Here is a 12,076-nt window from a genome sequence, read left to right as displayed (position 1 = left end):
TGCAAAAACAGCTATAACTATTACTTATAAAGCGCAAAAAAAATCATCTCAGATCAGCTCTATGAGGTGAGAGCTGTTGGTACATTGCACTACATTGACATTCCGACAGGTGAGAGGGTAGGGTGAGTCTCCACTGAGAGAATCGCAGAACTGTGGTCTAATGGTACTGAGCACTCAGCAGAGCAGGCACCTCATAGCAGCAAAGAGCAAGGGGCTCAGTGGTCTGCTTAAAATGCATTAAGGTGTAGTCTTTTTCTTTGACTGACAGGTAAGTATGCAATATTGATCACGGGATCTCTGAGCTCTGAGGAAACATCGTTTTCTTCCACAAGTCACTCAGAAGGCTCTGGACCTTATAGGGAAAAAAATTAAGACCCCTTTCTGAAGGGTCAGAAAAATCATGTGAACAGAGGTAGGACCCCAACAGGGCCCTGGTCCTGTGATAGTTCTGTGCTTTCTCAAAAAGCAAAGCACTACCAGCCCCTCTGTAGGGGCTCCCTGGCTCTGTTGTCCAAGCTGAGGCGTGGCCCTTGGACTTCGAGGCACTTTGTCTTGAGAAGTTGTGCCACTGTCCAAGGATGTACAGCCACGAGGGGGAAGGGCAGGGCTGAAATTTGTGCAAAGCCCCTGAGCTCCTCCATGTAATGGCCTTAGATGCTGGCTTTGCCACTGCACCACCCTGGAACCCAACCCTGTCCATCAGCTAGCTCACTGGAGGGCACAGAACCAAGCCAACGCCACCAGGGAAGCCCAAGTCCTCTCGCCTGGCACCAGCAAGTAAGGTGCAATCTCACCATGATCGGTGCTGCATGACTGGTTCAGGAAGGTCCAACCCAATGACACCCAAAGGCACCTGCTATTTCTGCACGAGCATCTCCCAAACCCTGGACTCCAAGGCTACTTCCTTCCCACACAGATCCAGGATTCCCAAATGTTTCCCCAGACATCTGATCGAAGGCCCTAGCCAGGTCCCTGCACCCCATTCCCATAAGACTGAGAACCTCCCCAAGTGGCTTCCAGGAGGGCCAGCTGAGCCCCACAGCACTGCTGATTTCCTGGGGCACAGCTGCAGGGCCAAGCACCAGCAAGCCAGGATTTCCTTATAGGGTATACTCTCCAGCCCTTCTACAAAGTTCAACAAGAGCAAGGCTTGGATAGACAGCTATGCTGGAAAACAGGAAGAAGTACAGGTCCCGTAACAACCTGCAAAGGGCTGTCTGCTAGCGACCACACAGGGTCACAGGTGAATGGAGGTCACTGTGGTTCCTAGGAGAGAAGGAGGTGGATATAAAGAAGAACAACAAAGACATGGCTGCCAGGCACAGATGGCTCCCACCTGTAATCATAGATACTCAGAAGTCAGTCACATCCAGGAGACTTTCATGTATCAAACAGCAAAAACCTGGAAGTGGAAGTGTGGTTCAAGTGGTAGAGTGATGGCTATGGGTTAAAAAGCCAAGCAGGAATATGAGGCTTAAATAACACACATACGTACATGTACACACACACACACACACACACACACACACACACACACACACACACACACACACACACACACACACACACACACACACACACGACACAACCAAATCACAGCTCTGGAGTCACAAACCTTTTGGAAAAGCAGTGAACTGCTATACCCAGTGTTTCCTGAGACCTCTTAGCCAATAGTGAGCAGCACACTAGGCCTAGGGAGATAGGTTAGGAAGCCAGAGCCAAGGTCAGCACCCTTTAGTGTTGCCTTCACCCTACTAGGACTAAACACAGTTCTAGAAAAAGGGAGAATAAATTGGCCCATGCCTAAAAATGCACCTCAGCCAGAGCAAAAGCTGCTTCAATCCCAGAGGTCATTGCAGGCCCCACAGTGTCCACCCCTTGGTGCAGAAGAGAGCCCCGGGCTGCCAAGTCCCATAGAGGAGACCAGGATGCAGGGTCACCAGGATGTGGGGCCTCAATGGACCACAGCAGAAGTACCCCTAGTCAGCCCTACTTTAGGCAAAGCAGACAACACATACAAAATTTCCTGGGCTTCTTCCCTATGAAAGGTGTCTAACTATGCAGCACGTTTTCTACGGCTGATTATGACAGCGGTGGCAATGACAACAGCAGGTTCTACTGAAGAGCAGTATACGTCATGCCAGGCTCTGTGCCGTTCCTCACCTGCCCCACCCAAATCTTCACAACTCTGGAATCCCAGGTGCCTCATTTCTGCTCCACAGACAACAAAACAGACCCAGAGTAGTAAGTATCTACTCTGAGTAAGCTGTATCCATGGTTCACTACAGCCTCACACCCTACCCCTCCCTCCTCAGAAATAGAATCTGGAGGTCTTGCAAAGTAACAATGTGCCCAATGAACAGACCACATTCTGTCTGCTGGTGCCAGATGTGGCTCAGTTGGGACCCAGGCACAGTAGGCTGCTGTATGAAATCTAGGGAGGCCACCAGGTGGGAACAACATCCAATGCCAGGTTGAGGCTGCTCCCACATGGCCTCCCTGAGCAATCTGGCTGCAGCCCTAGTGGCAGAGGAGCAAGGAGGTGACCTGGAGCACAAAGGCCAGTGTGGAGAACAATGGCATGGCAGAGACAGAGAAGGCCACACAGTCTAGAGCTGTATGTTAGCCCTGAATTGCATACACTGAGCATCTCTGACACCAGAGAAATGCACATGGTGTTTTATGTAGGCTACTAGTATTCCAGCTGGCTACAAATCCTGCCAGGCTGCCGAGTTGAGCTACAGGGGTAACAGGGTGTTACAGAACAGGTGCTGCCAGCAGAGGAAGACAGAGTTAGGACCGAGAGAGTCTCCCACACTGAAGCTCAAAAACTGCATAGAGACTCTGAACAGGTGCTCATGTCACTATTCTGCCTCTAGTGTCAAAACAAAGACTTCCTATTTGTGACATTAATAAGATTCTTCAACATGAGCAACGAGTCAACCTCTTCATGGTTTTTACTCTACCTCCTGAGGCCTTAATATACTTCTTCAAATCATTTCATTCCCCCACACGCACTGGCTTCCAGGACTCCCTACAGCACTCTCACGGCGAGATGCTACTTTATCCCTTGCCTTACTCCACTTCTATTTTACCCAAGTTTCCTGTGAGGGAGAAGGTAAAAAGTAAGTAAAACATACTAAGGGAAGGGATGGTTGGGAAGGATGGGGGAGAAGGATGAAAGGGGTGACATCAATCAAGATGCATTATACTTATAAACTGACACACTGAGTGGTAACCCCTTTGTATAACTACTTAAAAGATAATAAAAATGTAATTTTAAAAAGTCAAATAAAATAAAACATAAAGCATTACAGATACTAAAAAAGCTAGAACATCCTAGACTACAAACCTAATGGAAGCAGCTTGTTCTTCCCTAAGAACAAATGGCAAATTACCAGGTAAGTCAGCACCTCTGAAGAATAAAGAAAGTGATTTTCAGCTCATAAAGACAGCTGGCCTCTGTATCTGTAGCTTCCATATTCATATCCATGGATCAGCCAACCCCACACTAAAATATTTGAAAGAAAAAAAATGGCATCTATATTGAACATATACGGACTTTTTCTTGTCATTTTTTTTATTAAAGAGCATTTGCACTGTGTGTATATTATAATCTAGAGATGCTTTAAAGTATATGAGAGACCATGTATGGGCTATATGCAAATATCATACCATTCTATGTAAGAATCAGTGAGAAGGAAGAAACAAGGTTAGATGGCGTTGGAAAAGCAGAGAGGGGAAGTGAGATGATGGGGAACTTATCCAATGAACATATTTCTATAATACTCAATTGCTTTCTAATGATTTCCAAAGATTTCTTGGTGAGAAGCTTCTGTGTTCCAGAACGTATCCTAGGTGCCCCCACCTCAGAACAGCAGCCCTAAGGAGCTAATGGAGAAGGGCACGGAAAGCCCGCCCCCAAAATCAGAAGACACTATGAAATGAGGCTGTGTGCACCTTCAAGGTTATGCATAGAGCATGGGCAAGAGGCCTCAAAGAGCCAGTGATTGTGAAGTTGGCTGAGGCCAATCAAAGGAGTTCCATCAGGTGGAACTACAGGAGGTAGCTAGCTGCAGGTCAGGGTATGTGAAGAGCAGGCCCAATCATGGACACTGAAGTTCTGCACAGAGTGCTGTGAGGGTAGACATGTGGGTAGTATCCAGGCTAGGTTCTCTGGGGTGGAAATCACTTTCTCAAGGTTTCCTGGATCCATCCAAGGAAAGGTTATCAACATGTACCCTGGCACGGCAGCTCCTGGTAGCAATATGGGCCTTGTATGACAACATTCACTTTTGGAAACTACTCACTCAGCAGCAGGACCCAGTCCAGGAAGGAGACCAAGATGCCCCAGACACAGAAGGAGTTAAGTTTGGAGCTCTACTGCAAAGCAGGGGACTACAGTTGACAAGAGTGTAAACTAAAGAAAGTAAATTTCAGGGGCTGGGAAGGTGGCTTGCATGAGGCCCTGGGTTCGATTCCTCAGCACCACATAAGCAGAAAAAGACAGAAATGGTACTATGGCTCAAGTGATAAGAGCGCTAGCCTTAAGCTGAAGAGCTGAGGGACAGCACTCAGGCCCAGAGTTCAGGCCCCACGACCAACATACACACAAAAAAAGTAAATGTCAAAGTTTCCTACCATATAAAAAGTCAAAAAGTTGAAAAGGAAGTGACAGGCATGTTAATTAGCTTGATTTAAATCATTCCACACTGCATTCATAACACCAAAATGTTTTTATCACATAAATATATGTAATTATGTCAATTACAAATAGTTTTAGGAGCTGGGCACTGGTGGCTTATGCCTTTAATCCTAGCTACTCAGGAGCCTGAGATCTGAGGATCATGGATAGAAGCCAGCAGGAAAAGTCCATGAGACATTTATCTCCAATAACTACCAAAAAAGCCACATGTGGAGCAGTGGCTCAAGTGGTAGAATGCTAGCCTTGATCAGGGAGAGCACCCAGTAGCCTTGATCAGGGAGAGCACCCAGGCCCTCAGTTACACACACACACACACACACACACACCTATAAATACTATCAGTTACACACACACACACACACACCTATAAATACTATCAGTTACACACACACACACACACACACACCTATAAATACTATTAGACACCAGCACCCAGGCCCTCAGTTACACACACACACACACACACACACACACACACACACACCTATAAATACTATTAGACACCAGTGGCTCATGTCTATAATCCTAATCATGAGGCTGAGAATCATGGTTCAAAGCCACTTGAGGCAGCAAAGTCTGTGAGACTCATTTCCAATTAATCACCAAAAAGTCAGAAGTGGAGCTGTGGTTCAAGTGGTAAGAGTATAACCTTGAGCGAAAAAGCCACGGGATAACACCCAGGCTCTAAATTCAAGCCCTAATACTGTGTGCAAACACACACACACACACACACACACACACACACACACACACACACGTACATGCACACGCACACACACACACACACACACAGAGTGTTAATTCATTAGACGTAGTGGCCTATATCTGAAATTGTAGCACTCGGAAGCCTGAGTCAAGTTAACAGGCTTGAAGCCAGCCTGGATTACATGGCAAAACACCATCTCAGAATAATAATTATTATTACTATAAAAAGAGAAGGACCTGGAGCCAGTGTGCTGGCTCAATGGCCTGCCTGCTGTGAGACAGAGTAAATACTCCCCCATTAGGTTTCCTCACCGGTAAAGTGGAAGCGTTCATAAAAGCCAGTTCTTTAAAAGAGAACTATCAGGAGCCCCGCTAGGCTGCTGTGAGGATTGTTAGCATGCACAGAGCTTGGAGAAGGTCTCGAAGCACAGTGAGACTGTACACACATAGGCTGTGCCCACCGCCTCCCACTCTAATGACCCCTGCTAAGGGAGCATTGGCAGCAATGGCTCCTCAGACACAATGGATTCACCCAGGCTTCAGACTGCAGAGGCTCTGACCAGCTCGGCACTGTCCTCCACTCCCATCCCAGAGACAGGAATTAGACAGAGGCAGCCCCATCTCACGGCACCCCACCCTTCTCCAAATGCCTCACTTAGGAGTCCATCAAGAGCAAGTTTAGTCCTGATCTTTTGGTCCCACAGAAACATGTAGGCTGATGTGACAGAATGGGGAGATGGACCCCTTAAGAACCCAGTGGAGCACAGGCGCGAACTGACACTGGCTGTGTGTAGACACCCACACACTGGAAAGGACACACCAAATACAACACGGTGCTTTGATGAAAGCAAGGGCAGAAAACACATACAGGAAGAATGACAGCGTCTCAGCCAAGTGACACTTCTGGAGAAACCAGACAGAAAGGTCTGCCACCTCTCTCCTGCAGACTGGAGAAGCTAATTTCCTTCCCTATCTGCCTGAGAAATGGCGGCAGCTATCAAAACTGGGTTTTGTAATGTCCGAATTCTCCAGGAATCTAGAAGGAGGACACAAATCTATAATCAGCTTGTGGCTTACTCATTTGCATTTTAAAATAAAACCCAGGCCTCTCATGCTAACAGCTTTCTCTTTCTCCCTGATCTTTGAAAATAACTGGGGAAGTCAGCATAGGACATATTAGGATGGGACTAGACTTGAAGTACTTTCCTAAGTACCCCACTAGAAATGGGTAGGACAATGAGCATGCTATTGTTGGGGTCTTCCTCCACCTCATGCAGGGGCTCTCTGGGAAGGGGCAGGACAGCCTTGGGTAGGACATCTCTCCTGACCTTTCCCATAGGTCAGACCAGAGTGAAGCAGGCCTTCTGCCTGGTGCATGGACTTCGTCTCCAACAAGGACTTGCTGGGTGGAGGGTGGGACTGTGCTGGGCACAGCACTCCATTTCAACCTTGAGCTGTATCAGAAGCTGAAGCCTGGGGAGTAGGTTGCACTTGCAATGGACCTGTGGCCTTAGACTGTGACTCTTGGGCTGGTCCTGTCATGTAAGGCTCATTACCACCAGCCCAGCTCCTCCCCTGAGGAGGCTTCTGGACTGACCAGATAGAGAGAGAGCCTTCCATTCCTTCATGCTGTTGCCCTTGCCCAGTGGGACCACTGGCAGTCCACTGCAGATGCCACAGGCAGACAGAAGCATCTGAATAAGTCCAAAATCTGCACCTGAAAGGAGGGGGCTGCTGTGCAGAGCCAAGTTATCTTAAAACCCTGTTCATGCTCCCCTAGCCTCCAGCCAGGCCCAGCCCTGGACACAAAGCAGAACTTCTCTTGAGTGTCCTGGACTGAGCTCACCTGCAGACTCTCCCTCTTGAGCAACTCTGAGCTGATGGAAGCCAGCTGGTCCATAGACAAGTCCCCTGCCAAGGAAATCTGGGAGGGCTTCTCTGGGTCTCAAGGGATATGCAGGCTTGGCCCAGCCCCAGAGGGGCTCCTGACAGCCTGAGAGCCAGGCCCACTGCTGTCCTTCTCCAAGGAGGTACCCAGTTCTGAGATGTAAACAACCTTCAGACCAATGCTCAAAATAAATGTTTAAAACTGTGTGCCCATGTGCACATTTTCAAGTTGACATCTAAAATTTCTCATCCTAAGTTTAAATACTTGCAGAGGATGTAATTTCTAACATATTATAAATATTAACATTTTAAAATAAAACTGTTACTGTTTCTCTTTTAAATGGGTCCAATGAAATCTAAATACCACAGTGACCTGAAATCCACCATTATCCATTTTAAGCTTATCTAATCAGGCTCTCCTTTTGACAACTGGAAACTGAACAATGTTCTTCTTTCTTCCTTGAACTCTTAATTTCCAATGAACTTCCCTCAGAGATGCTTGTACTATCGTAGAGTATTTTATAGAATATATTATGTAAGAAAGTCCTAACTGATTATTCTACTATACCACAAAGAAATACATGTATATGAATGTTGGGAGTACTGAAGTTTGAACCTTGGCCTCGTACCTGCTGGGCAGGCACTCTTTAACACTTTAACTATGCCCCCAGCCTTTTTTTGCTTTTATTGTTTTTCAAGTAAGATCTTACTTTTTCAAAAGCCTGGGCCAGCCTGAACAATAATTCTATTTATAATTCCTGCATGGCTATGTCCAGCTTTTTTTGGTTGAGGTAGGATCTCAAACACTTTTCATCAGCTAGGTACCAGTGGCTCACACCTATAATACTAGCTACTCAGGAGGCTGAGATCTGAGGATCACAGATCAAAGCCAGCCTGGGCAGGAAAGTCCGTGATACTCTTATCTCCAATAAACCACCAGAAAACCAGAAGTGGAGCTGTGGCTCAAGTGGTAGAGTGCTCGCCTTGAGCTGAAGAGCTGAGAGCAGAGTTCAAGCCGAGTTCAAGGCCCAGAGTTCAAGCCCCACGAGGGACAAAAAAAAAAAAAAAAAAACCAGAACTATATAACTTGTGGGTAGAAATGGGAGGGTAAGATTGGGAGAGAGCGAGAGAGTGACATTGTCCAAAAAGAAATATACTCTTTACCTGATTTATGTAACTGTACCTCTGTATCTCACCTTTATAATAGCAATGTTTTAAAAAGGGGCAAAAAAAAAAACTTTTTGTTCATGCTTGCCTCCAGCCCTGACCTCCTGATCTCCAGCTCTCAAGTAGCTAGGATTAAAGGCATGAACAACTGCCCATCCATGTCTTTTTTCTTTTTTTTTCTTTTTTTGGTTGTGAGGCTTGAACACTCAGCACCTGGATGCTGTCCTTGAGCCTTTTATGTGACACCAGTTCAGTTTTGTTCAAGAACAGAAATAGAGATACTTCCCTGGCCCAGGATTATATCAACCAGCCTTCTCCCCTCGTGATGGGCGGGCTAGGTGTTCTGGGTCCCACACTGAGTCTCAGTCTGCCCAGAGTAGGTGAAAATGTTTGGCTCTTAGATCACCAGCTTCCCCATGTGCCAGGCCCAGTGCCAACCCTGTTACCCACCTTTAGTCATCATCATAATCCAGGGGTCAAGCAAGCATGACAATTATCCTAGTATGCCAATAGGGCAGATTGAGGGGCCAAGTGCTTGGGCAATGGGCACCAAGTCATGCAGCCAGAACCTGAATTAAGGCAGCACTGCTGCTCTTTACCAGGCCCCACTGTGCCAAGGAGGTAGAAAGAAGAAGGGCAGGGCCCATAGGGAAGGAAAGCTTACAAGCTCCATTCCCAGCATGCAGCTGTGGAGACATGAGGAAGTTGAAGGTCCCTAAATTTAAAATTTCTTAAATATGTTCCTATCCCCCACTCCCCTTGCTCCCCCCCCCCAAAGGTTACACACAAATGTCCCCTGAAAGTAAGTTACAAGAACACTGCGGTTCCCATAAATGGTCAACACTGATACTGTCACAGTGTTGCCACTGAATTACTGGAAGGAAAAGTGACCTGGCCAAACAGGCAGGATCTCCCTAAGGCCTTACCCCAGGTCCCAGCATCCTCTTAGAAAGAAGCCAAAGGCTAAGCAGGAAAGCATCTAGTAATGCCATGAGGCCGGTGTAGCAGACCTCAACGCAACCCCCCGTTTCACCACCAGCCACTCACCTCAACTCAACTGATGCCATCCTGGACCTCAGCTTCCACATCTCTACAAGGAACACACCTCACCCTCCTCAGCGGGGAGCTGTGCAGGATAGGACAGGACCAGGGTACCTGGCTCACCTTAGTCTCTCACTCACTTATCCAGTGACTGGCAAACTCACGCCTGGCTTCTAGGGGCCCACTGCCTAGGATCTGATGCACAGAAGCCCGGCTGATTCTGAAAATCCAGCCAAGTGATTTGGCTGCCAATTTTTGCAGTCTTTCTCAACATCTTAAAATTTTTAAGTGCTACCAGTACTCCTGGGTGCCAGAAGGAGGTGCCCACGGTGGCACTGCCATGGGTTTTATTTTTAGATGCTAGAGAGAGGAAAGCATCCAGTTTGGCTTTACACTGGTCCCTAGCCACCACTTCCTCCTCCAAGTCATCATCAAAATGAACATTCCCAACTCCAAAGATTTCTGAATGCTTCTACTGCCTGGCACACTCTGAAAACAATGGCATCAGTTTCCTGGTCCACCTACACACTGTGTATGAAAGACCCTTGGCGCACAGTTAGCTTGGGCCTCTGCCAGCTCCCAGGTCTGGACCTGCCAGTTATGGGGAGGCCTGGGGTTAACAAAAGTGGATTCCCAGAGCTCCCAGCAGGCATTCCAAAAACTCACTACACTGTCTGCCAGGGGGCCCAGCAAGTCATCAGCCCTTACTGGCATCCAGAGATGCAGGCAATTTGGTTTGGAAAGTGAGAGGAAGGCAGGCCAGACCAACACACAGACAGGAAGGCCCACTGGACAGGGACAGCAAGGGTGACAGACCACAGAGTTCACTAAGTGCTCATGAGGTATACATCACAGCCTGCTTTTGCTACAGATCTGAGTATTTTCTCTATCTATGAGAAGAAAAATATTTTCCTGTCCCTCATGAGTCACAACCAAGGACAAATGTTGGTAGCCAGACCGCCAGGCAAGCATTCAGGCTCCTCTGGAGATTGACCTCCTGGCTTTCCTGAGATGGCTGCTGTCAGAGCCCATCAATCTATCTCAGAATCAGAGGCCCAGCCCCATACCTAGGAGCACTGCTCCATATTCCCACCCACTTGTTCCTCTGTCCCTCCCTCCTCCCGCTCTCCTTCAACCATCCTTCTTTCTCTAGTCAATCAGCACTTGACCAAAGTCCACCCAGGATTGAGGGAGCACAGGAAACAGAACCACAGACACCTGGCTGAGTAGCTATAGTCCCTTCACCTTTCCCAGCCCCCACCCAAGACTTCCAACTTCCCCTTCCCAGTTCCTTCTCCCAAGAGTCAAAGCCACAGCCAGATAACTCTCCATATAGCATCCACAAGGGGTGGAAACCGGGGGGGTGGGGAGGGGGTAGAAGGGGGAGAAGGCACTGAGTCACTCTACTAATAAATGGCAAAGAGAGGAAGTGGTCTCTACTCACCTGCACCACCTCTATCCCTCGTTTCCTGTGGAGAAAAACACACAAAAAAACAAGCATTACTCAAGCAGGTAGGAAGCAGTCTTTCCAGAACATTTACTACCATCAGCTGAGACAGGACCATGCCAGAGCTGCATGAAGAGAACCAGCTGAAGGCGTGCCTCTCACATCACTGTCCCCAGAAGGGTCTCGTCTCAGGTGTAAGAAGGCCCACTGTGGGAAGTGGCTGACCAGCCTTTCCCTCAACCCCAGATACCACCATGGAACCCTGTGTCCCAACCCCCCTCACGACCTCACGGCCTAGAAGAGACTGTAAAAGTAACTTGTAAGAGTGCTGTAGGACTGACAACCATTGTCCCCCCAAGCCCTGAGTGAGGCCCTCACAGCTGAACTCCAGCCTGGCCCGCCCAACAGACTGCTGACCACTGAACTCAGCCTGACACCTGGGACCTGCTCACCTCAACTACTGCTACAGTGCCAAAGCCCTGGGCCTCAGGCCCCTACACCTCGGCCTGCCAGACACACAGGGCTGGCTTGTCCCTTGCCTGCATGCCTTCTCACCCCCAGCCCTCAGGCTTCAGCCCAGGTGGGCCTCTTTGGGGAAGACACACACACACACACACACACACACACACACACACACACACACAAACACACACACACACACACACCCCTAAGAACATGGGCTCACTGTCCAGCCACACACACACACACACACACACACACCTAAGAACATGGGCTCACTGTCCAGCCCTTTGTCCTGTCGTTTGGACACAGCTGGACAGGGTGGCCAGGATCCAGAGATAGCACACTGTGCACCTCTGACATGCTCAGAGAAAGCGGGGACCAGGCAAGGTCAGAGCCTATGGTTTATTCACCCCAGCTACTTGAAGCAAGCTTATCAAGTGTGCACTCTGACACCCACCAGCAGGCACACCAATTCTCATACATGGCTGCTGGGAAATGGAGACACAAACACAGAGAAGATTTGCCGGACCCAGGGGCACTCAGAAAGCACAACGAACACAGCAGCCAGTCTGGGCCTTCTCGGGGCTGGAGGCATCAGGGAGGAGATAGACACAGGAAAATGCCTGGGCAGCCAGGGGCAGGCCCCTCACATGACCATGAAG

General features: G+C 48.4%; 1 protein-coding gene across 1 annotated transcript in view; it reads right to left on the bottom strand.

The window, feature by feature from the left end:
- Itpk1 (inositol-tetrakisphosphate 1-kinase) overlaps positions 1-12,076 on the bottom strand; it is a 162,048-nt gene that overhangs the window by 86,209 nt on the left and 63,763 nt on the right. The window contains exon 4 of the mRNA XM_069997691.1: positions 10,950-10,974. Coding sequence (XP_069853792.1) covers positions 10,950-10,974 — 25 coding nt within the window. The remainder of the gene's footprint in view (positions 1-10,949; positions 10,975-12,076) is intronic.

The sequence above is a fragment of the Dipodomys merriami genome, unplaced genomic scaffold, assembly GCF_024711535.1.
Source record: "Dipodomys merriami isolate MVZ:Mamm:240054 unplaced genomic scaffold, mDipMer1.0.p SCAF_50, whole genome shotgun sequence".
NCBI lineage: Eukaryota > Metazoa > Chordata > Mammalia > Rodentia > Heteromyidae > Dipodomys > Dipodomys merriami.
The sequence above is the reverse complement of the archived record's forward strand: the minus strand, read 5'-3'. Positions and strand labels throughout refer to the sequence as shown.